This window comes from Cydia pomonella, chromosome 2, assembly GCF_033807575.1.
Source record: "Cydia pomonella isolate Wapato2018A chromosome 2, ilCydPomo1, whole genome shotgun sequence".
NCBI classification, from domain to species: Eukaryota; Metazoa; Arthropoda; class Insecta; order Lepidoptera; family Tortricidae; genus Cydia; species Cydia pomonella.
In genome coordinates, this window is record NC_084704.1 from 33,263,018 (window position 1) to 33,284,554 (window position 21,537).

At 38.4% G+C, this 21,537-nt stretch overlaps 3 protein-coding genes across 3 annotated transcripts in view; all 3 read right to left on the reverse strand.

Moving 5' to 3' along the window:
- Nucleotides 1-5,338: 5,338 nt before the first annotated feature.
- On the reverse strand, nt 5,339-8,590 carry LOC133515408 (histidine-rich glycoprotein-like). Its single transcript, XM_061847946.1, has one exon. It carries the CDS (start codon nt 6,749-6,751, stop codon nt 5,948-5,950), a length of 804 nt encoding a protein of 267 aa, XP_061703930.1. The 5' UTR covers nt 6,752-8,590; the 3' UTR covers nt 5,339-5,947.
- A 3,199-nt stretch (nt 8,591-11,789) lies between these two features.
- Nucleotides 11,790-12,752, reverse strand: LOC133515409 (histidine-rich glycoprotein-like). Its single transcript, XM_061847947.1, has one exon. It carries the CDS (start codon nt 12,671-12,673, stop codon nt 11,936-11,938), a length of 738 nt encoding a protein of 245 aa, XP_061703931.1. The 5' UTR covers nt 12,674-12,752; the 3' UTR covers nt 11,790-11,935.
- Nucleotides 12,753-17,613: 4,861 nt separating this feature from the next.
- The window catches only part of LOC133515415 (E3 ubiquitin-protein ligase HECTD1), an 87,603-nt gene continuing 83,679 nt past the window's right edge, over nt 17,614-21,537 (reverse strand). The window contains 1 exon segment of the mRNA XM_061847956.1: nt 17,614-21,183. Within this exon segment, the coding sequence (XP_061703940.1) occupies nt 21,046-21,183 (138 nt within the window). The 3' untranslated portion in view covers nt 17,614-21,045.

Sequence of the window (21,537 nt, forward strand, 5' to 3'; positions counted from 1 at the left end):
TAGCTATAGGGGAGCTATAATTTATTTAACCTCATAATACACAAAACTTTTAGTACACTTTTGACTTGTTCATATGTATACAAATTCCATTGCGGAGCGGCGCGTGATTCGGTTAACCCATAATTATATGCGAAATAAATCAACATCACTGGTTTAATTAGAGATTAATTAGAGGAACCGCAGCAACTGTTTTACACTAATTAAGAATAAAAGCGGGCTGGTTCCACTCTTCCTGACAACTACATATAATACACTGATATAGGTATATATACTTTGGCCTAGTGGGTAGTGACCCTGCCTACGAAGCTGATGGTCCCGGGTTCAAATCCTGGTAAGGGCATTTATTCGTGTGATGAGCATGGATATTTGTTCCTGAGTCATGGGTGTTTTCTATGTATTTAAGTATTTATAAATATTTATATATTATATATATCGTTGTCTAAGTACCCTCAACACAAGCCTTATTGAGCTTACTGTGGAACTTAGTCAATTTGTGTAATAATGTCGTATAATAAAAAAAAAAAAATAAAAAAAAACTGGTATAGGTATATAGTTACTGATGTGCCGCTATAGTTTCCTAAATTGCAAAATTTCACAAAGGAAAATATCGTAAAAGTCTCATATTTTCGTATGGAGTATGGAGATTTAAATTTTTTATTTTCAAACCATACAATACTATGAATTTTTTAAGAAAATTCTGAGAATATTTCTAATTTTCTGGAAATTTTGCACATCTTGCACATATATCGGTATAGGTCCCGTTTAGGTAACAGATTAGGGGGAGTTGGTCAGAATTTATTATGATCAGCTACGGACTGGTTGGCTGCATGAAGCTCATTTGTGACGGCGGTCGGCAAAACGTCCCACTTAGTCGCCATTTTACAATGAAATAAAAAACATATTTGAAAATATAATTAAAGAAATACTTGCAAATATTTAGCAAAACCTAAATCCGTGTTATATTCACCAGCTACGAATACCAGCACGACCAAATCGAATTTGACCGAAACTCATATAACATTTCTTGCTTCTTATAACCTCATAAATGTGTAGTTAAAAATAAAATCTGTCGGGTTACTCGAGCCCACGGTGTACAGTTGGGTGGTTTTACGGTATTCCGTTTTTGGAAATTTGGCGAAGCTATGGGAATTTGCGAAGTCCACAAGCAGCAGTTCTAATGTAAATTTGAATTGAACCGATGCTATACACCGTGTTTTTATTGAATTCCGTTAACTTCGGGATATCGGTAAGAACGTTTAAGGAAACTATATGGCATAGTAAATTTTCAAAAAACACTTTTTTTTAATTTATAAGTATTTTTATAAAAAGTAACTAAATGCTGCATATAGCGTTGTTGTAACACAGGCATTACATTTAATTCAACAAAATAATTGAAAACTGTGACATATCAATGTCATTTTGAACATCAATCGTCCGAGATAGTATTTACTTTTAGTAGCAAATGTATTAACTCATACTTTAATACTAATCAATATGTAAACTGGCCCTAAGCCAAGTGTACACGCTCGAAAGGGCCTTATAAGATAATAATTAAATATTGATTATCGCCGAAATGGAGTTAATTAGAATACCGGTGTCTTTGAGAAAGTTACTTAATTTAAGCTCAGGGATGCACCCTTGAAATTAACGGAAATAAAGAAAACACGGTGTATAGTTTAACTCCAGGAGTACAACTCGCTGTGATAGTCATTAGGCATTCAGCTATATTCTCCCGGGCTAGTTACCTGCCCTGGACACGCCAGTCTCATTTAATTACCTCACAGACGTCCATTCCTGCTAGCTAGGTCACCCAATTAAACATTAGCACGTTTATTTAGAACTAAATACATACGCTGGCATTATCTGTTTTGTTTCAAGCAAAACACAGACGACCCGACTGGAAAGTGAGCAGTTGCGGACATTTTTTTAATGAAAAGTCACCGGTTTTCAAAATAGCGGTAAATAGTAAATACCGGTTTATTTCGGTTTTACATCGAACTTCATAAGAACGCAAACGGTTTAAGAACTTTATTGTAACCTAAATAAACCGGTTTATTCGACGAGAAACTGAAATTAAAAGGTTTTGCGCCAAGATAACGGTTTGGAAATTAAACCGGTTTCCGAGCCTTGCATATGGGTACTAAAACAGTCTAAACATTTGCCAAAGGGAAAAGGACATCTTGTCATTGTAAGACACAGTAACCCTCTCACAACATCTTTGTAATAATTACGAATATACTAATACGAATACTAAATAACGGTTAATTTCTAATGAGAAAAGGTGATTTTAAATGTAAGAGTGTATTTTGACTTATTGTCCTGTCCCCTAGATGGGGCAGAGGGCGTTCATTATTAGCAAGCAATTCGTGTCCGTGCTTCATGCCAAAGGTCGTCGTGTTTTGATCGGTCCGGTTTTGCACTGTTTGGGTTTCTTTAATCAGTGAGTTTCGGGTAAGCGAGAGATTAGCCCACTGTACCCTAGCCCAATGGTGGGGCTGCCACCTTGGAGCCGTTGGGCATGCTCGGTTTTGTTTCAGGTATCCTCCCTAGTGAGTCTATTTTTTTAAGAGTCTATTTTGCGTTTAGTTTATTTTAGAATGCACCGAAAAGGTTAAAATCGTCTGATATCTATCTAAAGAAAACTGTTGCTGCAAAATTTTGTTATTACTATCCTCTTTATTTTTTTCCTTCTTATTTTTGGTTTTTTATAACATGAATATAACAGTGAAATATAAAAAACACTTACAAAATACATGTAAACATTATAAAAAACCTAACCTAGGGTGCCGCCAGCAGCGGGGCAGGGCCCAAGCTGCCGGTGGTCAGGGCTGCAGCGAGAGGAACCGGCGGATTATCCGCGCCGTGTCCAAGATCACCGCCTTCTGCATCTGACCCTTGATCCAACCACCTAGCGAGAGTCTCTCAAGGTGTTGGTCGAGACTCTTCGCTATGAGACCGTTCGCTCTAACGACAATCGGGACAATGATCGACGAATTAACATCCCACATGGCGGTTATCTCGTGAGCCAAGTCTAGGTAGTTACTGGACTTGTCCTTTATTATTATTATATTTGATACATTAGCGGCTCTTGGAGCTGATGCGTGTTTGTCGCAGCACTTATGTTTATTTTGCACTTTGTAAAGTTCTAAAATGTGTATTTAGTCTATTTTTCCCAATTTTTGGAGCTCATTTTCTTGCTATAAGTAGTTTAATCAATCGATCGGTCGAAAGTTCTCAGTTGTCGTAGTAATTACCAGCAGGGTAATTGTGGCCACACTCGGCCGAAGGTAGACACAATTTTACAGATACCCACCCCCAATAAGTGAATATTAATCACCCCCGATAATCTATATTTAATGCAGGGACTCGTCCTTTGAGACCGTCTTCTTGCCGAAAGTTTGACTGAAGGGTAGATGATATAGGTACTTACATGTATAGTTATAAAACAAAGACAAACAACTGCTTACAGTTACGAAAAGTGATTAAGATTTCCACCGTAACGTTTCAAAGTCAAAACAATACAATTAGAATCCAATTAGGTTCCTTGCTTAATTATTAGATTTGTAACAGTTCAAGAAAATCACGCAAATGCCGCGGGCTAAATGCAAGCTTTTAAGGCTCATACTGTTTTCTCTGACAAAATACTGTATATCAATTTAATGTGTTTTGCGCTAATATCAAACATTTACATTTTTGGACCTGACACAGGTTTTGGTTTTGTGAATACTCTAAAAATAATTTGGAAAAATGAAGTGATCGCATAAGTGTTCCGTGAACTAAGTTTTGTACGAAACACTAAAAACTAGGTTTTTTGTAGTTTCATTACTCTTGACTATTAAGGTCCAAATACATTGGAGCTTTTCATCAGAGAAGGGTCCTTATGCTTCAAGTGTTCCTTCTCTAACGGAAAAAACAAATACTCGCAGTTCCATGGCCAAAATATAATGAAAATGTTTTTGTTTGCTATTTCTCAATGACTGCAGGTATTTTAGATACTGTGTCATACCAGGGCACGACAACAAACCTTAATAGTGAGGCAAATTCTTGAAATAACTAAACGTTAGACCCTCGGCCCAGCATGCCAACGACCTAGGGGCGAATTCCGATTGTAATAACAGGTTATACATTTGATCTGTATTGTAACAAAATTCCTAATTCATAACCTTTTACCAGAATACGCCTCCTATGTTAACTGTTAGCGTTTTGTAGCCTATTCTAGCCATTTGGTGACTTTTATATCTTCCTAACTAGTAGACGGCTTAGAAAATTGTAATTCCTCGGGGTAATTATTCCTGTAAGGGAAAACTGATATTCCACAGGGAAAATAGAGCCAGTATTAAAAATGTAGTACTATTTTGCCTGTATTGATAGCCTTCAAGTGGGTAATACTAATATTACCTAATATTTCTAAAAGGGCACTCCTGGAGTGAACAGAAAAGGTTAAGAATCACACCACAGTTACCAGTAAGTATTGAATTTATTTTTGTTACTAAATCAAAAGGTAATTTCAATGTAAGAGTGTAAATTAAATGGAAACCCGGTGTATGACAATCATCATCATTGGCCTTCGAGTCTATTACAGAGTATACAAGCAGTCTCAGGCAGGGCGGCAGCGTTTTTCATGGCTGTATAAGCCAATACGGGAGCGGCAAATTCGACCACAAGCTTGGCAGGGGTAATGTGCCCGTATGAAAACAAGAAGCTAGATTTTATTCATGTTTCTCTATAGCAGTACAAAAATAGTTTGCAAAGCAGGCCTTCACTGAATGAAATAAAAATACATTACTTTATTCATAATACGAAATATTTACTTGTAGATTGTTGTAGCGAGTTCCCGATATTTATTTAACCTACTTACTTTCCAAGCAGGCACTAGCTTTAATATACTGGTTATAAATACGACTGCTTCATTACTTAAGTAGATAATATCTGCTATTTCTCTCCGAGCACATAGAAATCTACGTCTAAACCCTGCTTACATTTTAACCAAGATTAATTAGAGCGCTCCCGTAATTCATTTCTATAGTAATCTACCCGATGTAGATACTTTCTTAGTCTAGCACGTAGTTATCTGACCGGGGGAGATAGACAGTGGCTAGATAATTATGCACAATTAATTTGTTCCAGCAGCCCCGCCGGAGGTAGGATCTCTCGATTCCCGTGATTAAAATATCTCTTTACCCTCCGAGTATTACCGTAGGCACTCTATGAATTATTCAAGCCGTTTTCAACAAAAGACACAAAGCGATTTTCGCTGTGATTAACCCGATTATATCATAGCCTTTGGATTTGGATATGTAGGTAGGACATGCTCTAATTAAAATATCATACAATAGAGCTCTCGATAGTATATTTATTAATGACTGTCGTTTCGAATAAAATATCTTAGCAATTTAAATATCGGATTTCTAGAGACAATAAAAGTGGGCCGTAGTGATTTTATAAGTACAAAACTAAGGCGAGTATGACCGCTCAGATACGATTACTACATGCCCCGTTAACGAGCCTATTCGCTTCGCCGTTTTTGCCCAAATATTCGTGTTGTATCTCTTTCTGCAGTATATAATATCAAAAGAGCTGTAGAGCCGTGCCATGGTACTATTAAGGGAAGTACCTATGTTTATCCTTTGCGATATTTATATAATATCCACGTACATCGAATATCATTGTGAATGTAGTTACATGACTTCACCTGTAAGTGGCGCCACGAGCTGCAACTATCGCGGAGCGACATCAAAATTGCTTTTTAACGACCCACTTTTACAATTCGAACCTCAAATTATGTATTAGTATTACAAACTAAAGTCTAGATTCCTAGTCATTTTAAATCACTTAACTAGTAAATAAATAATTTTTTGGCGAATAATTTACGAGTATCGTAACGAAGACAAATGCGATCGCACCTGGAACATTGCAAACCATAAGTAAACTATTGTTCCATATGTCATCAGTGACCTTTCTTGTAGCCGTATTTCTTGTGGTGTTCGTGTCCTCCCTTGTGCGCGTGATCGTGATGATGACGATAATGTTCGTCGTGGCCAGCGGCCTCCTTGTGGCCCTTGTGGTCCTTGTGATGGCCTCCCTTCTCGTGGTGACCCTTCTCTCCATGCTCGTGCTCGTGGTGCCCTCCGTGATGATGTCCCTTCTTGAAATGCCCTCCCTTCTTGTGTCCGTGCTCCTCGTGGAAACCACCGTGTTTTTCTTCATGACCGGAATCACCTTCCTCGTCGAAGAAGTGTTTGTCCTTCTTGAACTCGTCAAGCTTGTGTACTTCGTGATGGCCCTTGGTCGAGTGGCCCTTGTTGTAGTGTCCTTTTTCGGCGTACTTGTGTCCCTTCTCGCCCTTGTCGCCCTTGTGGTACTCGTCGTAGTGCCCGTCCTCATGGTGGTGCTTTTTATTGTGGCCTCCGTGATCGTCGTACTCCCCCTTGTGATGTTCCTTGTCGTGGTGACCTTTTTTTCCTTCCTCGTGATGGTGATGGCCCTTGTATCCCTTGTAGCCTTTCTCGCCGTGGTCGTTGTGGTGCTCGGCATGGTGTTCTTTGCCGCCTCCCTTTTTATGTTCGTGGTTGTGATGATGTTCCTTTTTATGTCCAGATGCCGAGGGCTCCTGGTCGGTGGACTCTGCTGAGGCCTTGTCCGAGGAGGCCTTGTCCGAGTTGAGCCGGGATTTAGAAGTGGGCAGCCGGCGAGCGTCGACAACTGCAAGAATCAATATCAAGGCGAGTGTACAGGAGAGGAGCGGCCTCATGATGCGGCGTGAGCAAATGCGGGTGTTGGGTTCAATCTTCTTGTTAAATTGTCGTCTCGATGATGGTGCAGCAGTTTTATATCAGGAGTTGTGTAAGCTGCGGTAACCGACGCGTCGCGACTGGCTTCGCCCGCTAACTATAGTTATTGCATCAAGCGCAATCCCCAAATATTGCCTACTGTTTACCGAATAATCCATCCTCAATTAAGTCAAGCCAGTCAAGAAACCATTTTACATTTAAAGATATATTATTAATATTAAATACGACAGGAAAACCATACCAAACGACGAATTCAATCAGATTTTAATACTTTTAGAGCTTTTGTTATTTATGCACGAGAGGCTCGCCTAACTTAGATGAGATTAACAATCAATTTAAATATATTGAAAACCCATTTGAGTATTATTAACAGTGCAATTTTAATCACATCTAACCGATTTGGTTTCATTGAACGGCCACTCTGCTATTTCAGATTAATTGGACATTATTGCAAAACTGTTGGCTCAGCTGAAGCGAATAGAATCTCTGTCGGAGCTTCGAGCGCATCACGGCGAACTTCAATTTGGGTCGGCGATGTTCTCGCCCCGGCTCAAACAAATACTGCTCTATATGTAAACAAGTAAATACACCTCGGGAATATTGTTCAATATACGATTTTGCATCTTTTTAAGTGTATAAATCGTAAGTGTATAATATTTGGCCATTTGGGTACCTGGACATTTTATAGTAAGTAGGTACTTACCTATGCTTAACTCGTTCGCGTCTGTCCTGTAGACATGGTAAAGTTAAGAGAATCTAAAGGTAATTTTTATGCTGCACCCTTACAGATGGGATACATTTTTTCAGTACTTGACAGCACAGGCTGGATGCATTTTTCAGAGTCAAATAAGATCCGTAGTCAACCTCCTAGGAACCCTTATAGTTTTGCCATGTCCGTCTGTCTGTCCGTCCGCGGCTTTGCTCCGTGATCGTTAGTGCTAGTAAGCTGCAATTTGGTAACAACCAGTTATGGTAAAATGGATATATTCGGAAATAATCGCTACGACAGTAAAAAAGTATGTGTGAATCATGGGTCCAAAAATATGAAAAAAAAATCGTACCTAAAACTAAAGCTTAATACAATACTTTCAACGAAAACTATAGCGAACATGATCGGTCCAGCCGCTTTTGAGTTATTACAAAAAGTATTTTGTTCTTAGTAAAATGTACAAAGCGATGCGAAGGTAGTTAATAGCCCCTGTTTAACCTATTCTGACTAAAAGGTAACTAAGGAACCCTACACTGAGCTCGGGCCGTCATGCTCTTGGCCGCCTTTTTTTGAGTTCAATGACTATTAAATACAGGTAGGTATATCGATTGGAAGAAAATAATTACATTTAATGACAATTATTTTGATTTGGTACCCACTATCAAGCTCTTGAGCATGCCGCTCTACCATGCCGATGTGTGGCGTCGCTGAAAGCTACATTGAAAAAAAAATATGGCTCTCAACATTGCATTCATTGGAAGGTTATAATTTGTATTCTCATTTCTCGTACTCTGAAAGTGTGTGATTGTTGTTTTATGAAGTGTGCAAAAAGTGATACGTTTTGTTTGTTGCATGGATTTGTTTTTCCATCCCATAAAATAACGAATTTTAACCTAAATTGTTAATTAAAAATAAATAAATACTATAAAAGTTTATACTTAGTTTTTTAAACACATGTATTTTACTTTTCTCGTATTCGAAATGAAAAGTAGAGTGTTAAACTCGGGTGAAAGGTATAATTGCAGCCTCGGACTACAGTGGCAGCGCTAATAGTCCGAGGCTGCAATTAGGCAATGGAACTACCTCGACTGAAATGAGTGCCTTTCATCCCTTGGTAAACTATGTACTATTTATTTATTCATGTATTTAAATAAAAATATATTTATTTATATACATTTTATATAATGTAATAATACTAATAATGTAAGATTACTTTAGGTGTAGATTTTAATTACATTTTGAGGGTAGCTGGAAGCGATTCCTTATGGGAATAAGTTTGCATTCAAGTATATATCTGCGCTGTAACAGGATAGGTTACAGCGCAGATATATACTTGAATTGTATAAAATGCTATATTGCGTACAATATAGCATTTTATAGAATCGTGGCATAATAGAGACCTTTTCAGTCGACCGTGTTTAGGCCACGAACCTTGCCGAGTGAGTGATATTGATATTTGCATACGATTACAGTTTCGTATACTAAGTCTTAATTCAACTATTTGACGACCGGTCTGGCCTAGTGGGTAGTGACCCTGCCTATGAAGCCGATGGTCCCGGGTTCAAATCCTGGTAAGGGCATTTATTCGTGTGATGAGCATGGATATTTGTTCCTGAGTCATGGGTGTTTTCTATGTATTTAAGTATTTATAAATATTTACATATTATATATATCGTTGTCTAAGTACCCTCAACACAAGCCTTATTGAGCTTACTGTGGAGAACTTAGTCAATTTGTGTAATAATGTCCTATAATATTTATTTATTTATTTAACTATTAAAGTCGACGAGTAGAAAAAAGTGTTTTCACCTCAGCAGCTCGAACAAGCCCACTTTCGTCACTCCAGGGAGTGAAACAAAGTAGCTTTTTAATTTAGTGAGAGCCATTAATACAGGAATATTTCTAGAAGCTTTCGTCATAAGGATGATGCTTTTCATTCATGAATGTAAATAAATGTGGTTAACTTTACTTGATATTGCATTTTTTTAACCTTTAATATGTTCTCACGACTGAGGTGAAAAGTTGTACATGTGTCACACGAGAGCAAAGTTATTTTACATCTCGTGTTTTTTTTTACATTTCGCTAACTCGGGACTCAAAATCGACACTCGCAAGAAAACTGCAAAAATAACTATTATTACTAACTTATTTTAATGTATTTTGCATAGGCAGCTAACCTATAGCTAACTAAGCATTTGCAGTTGTTCCCCCTGTTTACAAAACTTCACTCCCTTTTAAGGCTGATTATCTTGCTTAATTATTTAATTAATTAAGTCTGTTAAGAAAATTAGCTTAATTATAAATAAGTAGTTGAAGGTACGGTGTCGCCGCGAGTCGCCTCTCAGACCAGACGTACGCCTTCATTACTCATTCTATCCAATTCCCATTTCAGGTGTACTCAGTACCCGGTGACATGTTACTGGCGTACCTACTGGTGACTGATAATATACATTAATTCATATTGTATCTAACATAATGTAACTTGGCACGTAAAGGATGAATTTACTACAATTGCTTGCTAGGTTGAAACTATAAGGGGAAAGGGGGGAGGTGTATACTTATTATTTACATATAGGTCGGTATACTCGGTACAACAATTATTAAAAGCTTTCCTCCACCTAGGTGCCAGTAAAGTGTAACGGCATTTTATTTTTGTTCAATTCACTCAGATTCTTTTCATGTTCTTCTCCTTAGAAAAAATATTTTCAGTTTAGTATTGACAGAATCAAACGGCCTCCAGCTATTTAAGCAAATTTATTTTGTTCTAAATAATTCTCATTAATTAGAAAATCTTTAAATGTCATTGGTATCGTACATCGTACCCAAAATTTGATCTAACTTAATCTAATTACCAGTCTAAATTTGATCGATCTTAATTTAATCACCAGTCCAAAGTCTAATTCTAAATATTCTAATCCGTTTAAGTTGCTCAAAAATGTATAACGTGTAGATCAATTCTAGTATAAAATTACTTGGACACTAATTGACTCAAACAAAAAGCAATGCAATATATTATAGGACAACTTAAAAAAACCCTCCGAACAAAGCGAATAATAGAGATAAGTGAAAACAAAGAACACAATGGTATACCTACTAGGTATAATTACCTGGCCATGTTAGCTAATTAAATAGAAAAGAAATAATTGATGTAGCCGGGCTCTCTGGTCCCTCGCAGGTCACCGCTCGAATTTTAATTGAGGTAAGAGAGGTCAAACCATTTGTTCCACTGATAACACCTTACGTTTACATAATTTACATACCTATTATTTCTGGGAACATAATTCACCGAGCATTATTAAACCACGACGCCCGGGACCCCGAGACCCCCGAGTATAGGTAGCATTATTTCACTTTAACCAAAAATAATATTTTAAATGTGTTTCGTCGACGAATAAAGACACAAAGTAATTTTGTAATTTACGGGATCTGGGAGGCTTATTATAATTTTTTCTAAAACTTCTGTTTTAAAACAATCAGATGTTGTTATTGCGGAGTCTCGCTTTTCATTTTTTCGAAGATTTCATTAACTAGGTAGGTAAGAACGTGAGATATCTCTCACGTGAGAAGTGATTTATAAGTATAAGTAAAAAGTAAATATAAGATAGCCGATGGGGACTACTTATAACGTAACATATAAGTATATTGTATTTATATTTATACGGGAATTCTCCCAAGCCGCTCACCCACGCCCCGAGCCACCCTCCAGCCCGGCTTGGCAATAACATCGCGCCGGCTTAGCCTTCATTAGCCGCCGAATACTCCCCGACACTCCCGTCACATTCTGCTCAAAACAACGCAGTATATGCTTAAAACGCATACTTACATTTTCTCAAACTTATTCCTCTCACACATTTCACCTTTTTTATTCGAACAGAATTCGATATGTCTGTAGAGTCACAGACTTTTTAACAATTTCTCCTTTTCAAATAAAACTTTATCTACATGATCGCTGCAGCGAACAGACGGCAGTGCCTGCGACACGAGCAAGATTTATCTACACTTTTCTCAGTCCGATGGCTGAGAAGAAAATCCGTTATCAATTGCATTGGGGCTGCAAGTGTTTTCTATAGGAAACGGTTCATTGCAACCACGACTAATTCGTTGGCCACTAAAATGTAGGCCAATCTCGGGCACCGCTCTAGTTTCTCAACGTGAGTTTATCTCGCCAGCGGCCGTTGCCAACCTCCACCGCCAACTGTAGGTATTATGTAACGTTTGTTGTTGAAATGAAACGTGAAATTGATATTTTTCACTAACAAGCGTAATTCAAGCGGATCAATAGGCGAAGGTCATTGTAATGAACATGTTTGTTTAACATATATTTTTTTTAATAAAATCACCTAAACTGTACAAACAAAAACTCAACAACGTAAACCTAAACAAGTAAGGCTTAACTAATTGGCATCCATAGAAATATAAACAGTCTTTTGATTGATTAGTGTCCCTTCTTGTGTCCCCAGTGCTTGTGGTCCTCGTGACCGCCCTTCTTGCCGTGATCATGATGATGGTGATGGTGCTCGTGGTGGCCGCCCTCATCATGGTGTCCCTTATGGTCGTGGTGGTGTCCTCCCTTCTCGTGATGTCCCTTCTTGCCGTGGTGGTGCTCGTGGTGACCGCCGTGCTTGTGTCCCTTGTGGAATTCTCCTCCCTTCTTGTGGCCGTGTTCCTCGTGGTGGCCTCCGTGGTGCTCGTGGTGGCCCTTCTCGCCGTGGTGGTCGTGGAAGTGCTTTTCCTTCTTGAACTCGTCATGCTTGTGGACACCGTGGTGACCCTTGGTGGAGTGTCCCTTGTGGTAGTGGCCTTCCTCGTGATGCCCGTGGCCTTTGTGGCCCTTCTCGCCGTGGTGGTGTTCGTGATGGTGGCCGTCATCGTGGTGGTGATGTTTCTTGTGTCCGCCGTGCTCGTCGTGGTGTCCCTTGTGTCCCTCGTGGTGGTGATGGCCCTTCTTGCCGTGCTCGTGATGGTGGTGGCCCTTGTAGCCCTTGTGTCCCTTCTCGCCGTGGTCGTGGTGGTGGTGCGCGTGGTGCTCGTGGCCGCCGCCCTTGTCCCACTTGCCGCCATGGTGGGTGCCGGCCGCCTCCAGGTCGGCGGCGCGCTTGTCGCGGCTCAGCTCGCGGCCGCTGACGAGCGCCAGCGCCGCCGCCGCCACACAACACACTAGTAAGCCCCTCATACTGCACTGATCACAGGAACACTGTTGACTGATACACTGCTTCCGTTGCTGGAAGGTTTTATACTATAATGGTTTCAATTATTTAGCATTGTATGAAAATTGTGTAAAACACCAAGGTTGCGATTGATTGTTGCAGCCTACGGCAGCGGGAGCATTGCGCAGCGCTGGGACCCGGTGTCTCAACGCAAAAAACTATTAGTTATTTCAATAATGGGTGAGTATCGTAAAAGTCTGTTCGAGAGGGTACAAAAACTCTCAAACAGCAAGTTGCATTTCTCTGTTTATGTCTAAAAATATAATGTGAAATAAGACTAATGTGTGCAATTATATGTATCATCAGACTAGGTAAGTAAATAAATATCGGAAAGAAATTTTGATCCGTGTGAAGTTCGTAGGTATTTTTTCTATCAAATTTGCTATTTTTGGTACGATAAGGTAAGGTTTCTTCAAGTATAGGTACGTAGGCACAATTGTACATATTATAATTTTTAATTTCCCATGCTCTGAACGTGGGTCATGAAGTGGGTGGGCTATGAAGAGAGGTAAAGTGATACTTTTCAGCCCTGGGGCTGAAATGTGACGTACTCCTCTGTGTCGGGGACACACTAAAACATTATTAATTTATTATAAGACATATAACATTAAATTATCATTGATTTTTTTTGTTTAATTATATCTAAATCGAACATATAAGCAGATAAGGCAGGAACCAAAACGAATAAAATAAAAATATTATTTAACCCTTAATTAAACTATACTAGCGTAGATTTTTGTTACAGTCACACTAAAACATTATTAATTTATTATAATAAATTTAACATTAAATGTTTTTTAACGCTAAATAATGTTAAATACATTATTCATGTACATAAAATAATTTATAAGATAAAACTTGCTTACTTTACTCTTATTACAGTAAAACAGTTGGCTGTGTGAGTCTGAGTAATGCCGTTGACTTGTTGGAGCTTGCAGAGCAAAGAAAGATACATATAAAATTAAAAAAATTACCAAAAACATGTTGGGCCATGCTCCGTGTAGGGTTCCGTAGTTGCCCGTCGGACAAAATAAACTTTAGAAAAAATAGAGTCGCTTAGAGAGGAGAGGGGAGGGGCTCTAAACGTACCTCTGAGATTTTGCGAAAAGCTTTTTTTACAGGGCGCTTAGTTCCGAAAATATTATGGTTATCAAAACCGGTTCGTGAATATCCATAACCGTTTCAAGGGTGATGACATTTCGTACGTGATACTTCCATGGTTTGCGGGCGACGGGGGACGAGGAACGAAAGACAGCGGGAGCGGTATGAAGTGCGCGGGCGGCGGGGCCGTCATTCAGGAGCGTCAGTTGGGTGACGTGGCTGTTGGCGGTAACTTCTGTAGATAAGCGCGGCCGCGTATAATAAAATGCACACGAGATGCAAAGCAAAGACGAATCCGCCGATAGGCAAAGTTATATCTTGGGGAGCCTAAGAGGGGATTTTTATAGTTACTCGAGCACGTCTGATTAAGATATGATATGAGTGATATCTTGCTACCCCGTGGAGTCTACCTAAACACATCGCTACCAACGTTTTCGTAGCGCTACGCTCGTAGCCGATCCCAGCGTTTTCCCGCTTTGTAGAGGAAAGCCACTACGAACAAAGAACCCACCGAGCGGGTTCCCGGTACTCAATGTGTTAACCACCGAGCTTTGTCGGTTGAACAAACCGTTAAGCAGATTGTGGATTTGGTCATTTTAGTCCAAATTAATACTAGGTATTACTAAATCTGACAATTAAAAAGATAAAAATAATATTTGCACACATTTTCTTATGCGGTGCTGATTGCTGATGGTTACAATGTGAAAATCGGGCTACGAACTTGTGATCGTCAGATCAAGGAAATGCGTACAATTAATTATCAGAGTATATACCAAAATGACCAAATCAACCATGTACTCGTACTTAACGATTTTTTAACTATGATAACGATTTTGACTATAAAATATTATCTTATGTTATCTTATCTTATCTAACCCTCCACAAACCCCCGAAATTTAAAAAAATCTGTAGACACTTTCCTGTTCACTGGAAAAGAAAACTTTAGGTAACCTAATGTGTCTTTCTATCATCTAATCATTCGCTTCCAATAGGTCTCTACGACGTTCGAGTAACTACATATTTACCCTCGCTGGCTCCCCAGCTGTATTGGACGTCAAAGTAAACAAATCAATTGATTTGTAGCTATTTAAAAAACTCAAGGAAGATCCAACTTCAATGGAAAATCAGAATGATGTTAATTTGGCAAACTTAGCGGCTATGTTAACAGGGTTATCAAATACTACCGTCAGGAATATTACCCGCCAAGGAAAATTGCTATTCGATTTGCGGTTAATCGATATCACGTCTACATAATATTATAAACAAATTCGATTAATGCAGATTTGCAGAATATTCTTGGATATCGGCCTTAGAGCATTTAACCAACCGGAGACGCCTTACTCTGTAATTTTCTGTACAACACAGTCTGTTGACTTTTGCAGGGGAGGGGTACGTCAAATGTATGGTTATTTGTACTAAATGTACAAATAGCCATGTCAGATAAACGTTAGTAGGTACATAGAATAAGTATGAAATGAGTACGACTATTGGCCGAGGTTTTCGACAGAGGGATAAGCTCTTCAAGGCAACTCCAATTGGTTAAATGCTCTAAGATATCAGCAGACATATCCGTAACGTTTATCATATTTGTGTAATGTTTTTTTGTAATTTTTATTGTTTTTAAAATTGGACATGTAAAAGTGCCCCTGTGGCCTATTTGCTGAATAAATGTTTGATATTTGATATCGCGCGTAGCGGTGAGCAACACGTCATCGGCTCTTAATGTCCCCCGCCTCCCGCGCGGACCATGGGACTCATAGGATAACTTTATAAGTACATTATCATTTGCGTCAAATCCGGTAGTACTGATTTTTTGCAGACTTGTTTATAATGTTGGCCCAATGAATAATCCAAGTTTGTGGACTAGAGCACCGAACGCAAATTTGTCAAAAATCGAAGAAACCTTAGGTACAAATCTACCTTTACCTTTTTCCTCTTACCTTTTTCTTACCTTTTTTTTTAGTTTACCTATCAAACGTATGTGCTAGTCATCTTCAGAACGTAGTGATTATATGCTCTTTGGTCATCTTCAGTCAATACACTTTAGTAACACCACACACACAATTTTACACGCGACGTATACAATGAAACTTATACAATAAGTATATATTTAAGTATGTTCACGGCACAATTGTATCGAATAGCATCACGCGACGTTAATAAAATAGGCATTCGCTCGCGGAACTGTACCTTTATAGGCTTTATATTAAATCATCATAAAAATATTCGCTTCATACGACAGCGAACATATTTCATCTGTTTAACTTGACGTTTTGTATTTCATTCTTTCAGCCCCACTCATGTCTGACTTAAAAAGAGTATGCGAAAAGAGAACAGTCGTAAAATATAAGGGAACCCATACATTGTTTTATTCTTTCCGCAGATACTTCTACCAGTGGGGCGACACTTCTCCTTTCGGTCATTCTCGGCTACTTTCGGCTCAGTATTGCTCCGAGCAATTATTAGGATTGGCACAACTTAATGTCCTTTTGGTGCACGACCATACTTAAGATAACGACTTGAATTTTGACAACCCTAAATAGCCGAAAGGGCTCCCTGAATCGCTCTCAAACTTCGGTTTTGTAGGACGTTACTAGGAAGTACATATGCTACGGAGACTGCAGGCGGGCCGTATGCTAGTTTGCCACCGACGTAATACAAAAAAAATTTAAAGTGTCCTTTCTGTACTGTAGTAGGTACTATTATTTATTATGTGCTTTTTTTTCCTATTCAAAATCCTCATTAGCACCAGGATCATTGTATTTCTCGTTCTCTCGTTATTCTTTTGAACGCTACACGCCATATACTCTCTTTGCACGCTGTTTGCACGCCTTCGACCACATACATACCATCGTGTAAAACTTAAGTTAATAGACACCTTACTTCATTGCAATAAGGTTTACTATTGCGAGTGTATAAAAGACTTGCAACAAGAACCTATTAAACCACCTATTCATCATGTATTCATGTATATCCAGTTATGGTTGCAAATGTCCCGTATTTCTGGTCAAAAGAAAGTTTCAAGTGCTACACAGAAATTATAACAAAACGAATACTATTTTCAATTGCCGGCTAAGTAGGCTTTAATCGATGTAGCTTCAACGATAACTGCATGCAAATCACATCCAATTATCAGTGAAGTCTGTGGTGGCTTCCTGTAATTAAATTTATGATTATACGACAGCTAGACGTATTTACTGCCAGCGACTGGCTAGGCGGGTTATCTATTCATAATAGTCGCTTTTCGCTACATGCGGGTTTTCCCACACGGCTACGCTCGTAGCGCGTAGCTTGCGCTGGCAATGAATGTTTTAATGACATTATGATGTCAAATGTACATACAGTCACGTCTCAAAATATCGATACGGACAAAGAGCCAAAAATATGTATACACGACCTTAATATACGGGCAAGGTAGTGTATACATATTTATGGCACTTTGTCCGTATCGCTATTTTCAGACGTGACCGTACGTTCGCATTGGCCTCTAGGATTAAGTCATAAAATACAGGATGTCGCCTTTAAAGTGATGATGCTCCGAAACTTCTCCGAAGTTTTGGTAATGTAGGACGATCGACCACCTCAATGTAGGCGAGCGCTCATATTATTACATAAATTTGAACCTTAATACTATTACGATAGTTTTAAAAGATATTGCCACGTGGCTAATACGGGAGCTGAACACTCGCATAAAATAAACAATTGCCTTTGTTTAACAGATTAGGGTCTGAGGCCTAAAAATCATTTGAGAGAATTCATACCATACAGGTAAGTAATTATCGGGGATATAAGTAAAAATGCTTCAAATTGTTGCTTAATTTATTGACACAATCCTCAACAACAAATATGATCCGAGCGCTACATGTTGCTGCAATGTTAATAAATTTTAATCTAATCGCCTAATTATGATAAACTAAATATCTTTTAATTCGTAAAATATTTCATACATCACAATATCAACTTTTAGTTGACTATTAGGATAAGGAACATAGCTAAAATAGTATTAGTACAAGTGTTTTACACCCTGAATTTATATAATTTTTCTTGGTTTCACATTTAACATTTTCCAAAGTGCATTTTCGTGTGAATTAGCTAATCATTATTAGTATACATTGAACAGAAGCAATGGTTATTGTTATTAGATAAAATATTATTTAGTACAGAATTCGATATACATACGACTATAATGGAAGCACCAAACGCGATGCATACTTTAAAATTTAGATACATTAGCTAAAACCTATTCAATAGAAATGGCAAATAATGTAAACATATATGACAGATTTTGTTAACATTTCACATATAACCCAACATCTTTGCGAAGGCTATTTTCACAGAAATATTAATAATTACCATATATTTAACTAGGAACTGATATTTATATAAGAAAATAATTAAACTGTTTATAGGATCATGATCCTTTTCCTAAAAGGTTGCGAGATTACGAAGTAATGAAGGTAAATTGGATTAGACTTAAATTGACCGGGATATATTGTGCAAGTGTGGACGCGGCCAGCGGTAACGTTGAAAGCGAACGCAGCCGACGCGCGCGTATGAGGGTAGACCGAGCGCGGTCTACAAACCCGCTATCTCCAGTTACCCGTAAGCATCTTGCATGTAAGTGCGTCGAAATATGGTGAGCTCCATAAAATCAATATAAAAGGTAATTACGGTTTATATCCCCGTCAATTTAAGTCTAGTGAAACTAACCGTGAATCGTTCAAAACTGTTATTGTAAATTGGATTGTTTACATTACTTGCAATTTCTATTGAACTCCGCTTTAAGTACTATCACTTGACAAAATGGTGTTCTGCAAAGGCAGGGGTACTTCATCAATTATCATACCGTCCCCATGAGATATATCGGAGCGGCCAACGTGCTCACAAATATCTGAACACGTCTCTATTGTGAAGGCGTTAGAGTGCGTGCTCAGATAATTTTGAGCGGCTCAGCCGCTCCGATATATCTGATGGCGCTGTGCAACAAACGAAAGTTCAATTTTCTATTGGTGATACAAGTTATACATAATTTTTCACATTCTTTTTGTCAAGTGAATCATACGTTTTAAAGGTTGCAAGTAGCACATACTTCGTGCTTTTATGTTTTACTAATTTCGACTATAAAATATTCAATTACGAGTGATTCCATGATTAGGGCACCCAAAAAATTACAAACCTGGTCATTTTCAACTATATGAATATAAACATCACAGAGATCTAGTCAAAAGTACTCGTTCACTAACAAAACAGAAGCCTCTCTTATTTTATATTTTTTTTTCAAATCTTACAACGATAATAGCAGCAAAAACTTAGAACACAAATCAAGACACTATGTAAATACATTGAAAAGAGCCCGACCCAGCGATAGTGTTGAACTTTATATTTATAATTACCCACGGTAACTAATATCAATTACTCCAACCCAGATTATAAACTCAAGTGGTATTCAGAATAACATAGTATAACTGACGTTTGGAGCGTGAATGTAATGAGATCACCACGTTACGGTATAAATATAATGGTTCTCATTTACATTTATAAAATAATCGGACAGACAGACGGACATGAAGAATCTATAAGGGTTCCGTTTTTTGCCATTTGGCTACGGAACCCTAAAAACGAGATGTCTAAATTGTCAGTAAATCTGAATACAACTTTAAAACGACAATAATTGTCTAAGATACGTTATAAGGAGTATCTACCCTCATTTGTTATTTATTTGTGATAAGAAATAAATGATAGATAATATTCACATTGATACATTGCAAGTGGGTTGCCTTGTTAAATTACGTACATGGCATGATTTATTTTGTGTTACTTAACCGTATATTATATCAAATGAAAGCTTACTTAATATATAATCTAACTGTAATAGGTTGCCTTATTTAAAAGTTGGTCCAGTCGCCTAGATTAACCAATTTTTATCTACAATGGACTGGAACAATTTTGTAATAAAGCAACCTATTACAGTACCCTATAAGCTTTAATATTTCGATTCGAAAAAAACTGTCTGTACGCAATTTAACTAGGCAACCCCCTTGCAATGTGTCAATGTGAATATTATCTACGATTTATTTCTTATCACAAATAAATAACAGATGAGGGTAGATATTTCTTATAACGTATTTCCTACTATACATATATAACAGGTTGTAGGTCTGTCTAAAATATTATACAAACAGTTTATATTAGGTAACACATAAAAATCGTCTTCCTTTGATGTCGCTGACCCAAGTATACAAATGAATTGTTACGTTACACGTTTACAAAGCGACAAAAAGTATTGGTGAAAAAAGGTTATTGATTACGCTTCGAAGCAGCGTGGATATACCTACCTACCTAAGCATTTTTGTGAGAGAACTCCAATTTGTCTTTACAAGTACATATTAAATCTAACAAAAAATTAAAAAATACCTAATTTAATATGCCGCAAATAGACACAAATCTTCGCATAGATACTTACGATACGCTGGTGAAGTTACGACGCAGGTTATATTAAAATGATCGATCATTATCGAATGTCATACCAAAACAAGTCTTTCTGAGCTGTGTAAGTACACTATAGAAAACTAGGCCTAGTACTCATCTGTTGCATATCGGTTGAGATCATGGTGAACTGTCGGTATTCAAGTTATATGTTACCATTTTTGCATCTTATTACATTGTAACAAGGCGTTAAGTACATATTTTAAATGTCTCGTAAACACTGCTAAATCGTACATAAACCAGCGTAGCGTAGAGAAGTATTTTAGCCAAAAATAACTCTTATCACACGTCTTCCGCTATTGGCTGTTTGCGGCTCAGCCGTATATTGCGTTATAGTTCAATTCCGTGCTCGTGGGTGTTAACATACGAGTCAATTGTCGATTGATAGTAAATCTGAATATTTATTTTACCAATTATCATAACAGTCAAGTCATTTATGTCAGTAGCAAGCAGCCAAATAACATTACACCATAAGTTGAGATCATTCAGTCGCTTTGACGCGTTGCGAGTCGTGGAAGCGCCAATCCTCACCAGGCCTCAGAAAACGATCCGCCTCGCGAGAATTTTACCGCGCGAAGCCGCTCGATCTGTGTCGACCGAGGCATTGCAGCCGCGCGTGCGAGGCACTATAATTTACTCGAGAGGCAACTCGTTCCGTGGAGACCTGCCTATTAGAGTACAAGGTGTAATACAATTATTTTCTAGTAACGGCTTACAGACATTAGGAACTCGCCGGGTCGCCATGAGACGTCTAGTTGAGATGGAAGCCGCGCTCGTTGGTGGCGGCGAGCAGACGCTCGCGCAGCACCTCCTTGCAGGAGTACTCGGGCAGCTTCAGGTAGTGCACGCATGTGTTCACCGAGGGGTACGAGCCGTCGCCTGCGTCCACCTGCCGACAGGACGAGGGTGAACGTACAGGTATATGAGAACCATGAGTTTGGTATAAATAGAAATAACATTGAATGACAAACACGTGTGAATCGTCTTACGTTTCGAAACCGTATTAGATAATTTCGTTTTTTGGTTGAGATTTACCCAAGTATATTAACGTCGAGATTTTCGTTTATCACCAGCCAACCAGTTAACTGCCTAACGGCACCAATTTCCTGAGAAAGCTATTAGGCTAAGCTATAGGTATGTTTTACACATTACCAACGAGTCACAGCTGTGTCGTTCGGCAAGGCTTCACGCAGCAGCAGATGCGGTGAATGTCGAGTCACCAGAAGTGATAACGGGAAGACGG

What these genes read in the sequence shown, in the direction of transcription:
- LOC133515408 (XM_061847946.1), bottom strand. Translation starts at nt 6,751, where the DNA reads ATGAGGCCGCTCCTCTCCTGTACACTCGCCTTGATATTGATTCTTGCA.
- LOC133515409 (XM_061847947.1), bottom strand. Translation starts at nt 12,673, where the DNA reads ATGAGGGGCTTACTAGTGTGTTGTGTGGCGGCGGCGGCGCTGGCGCTC.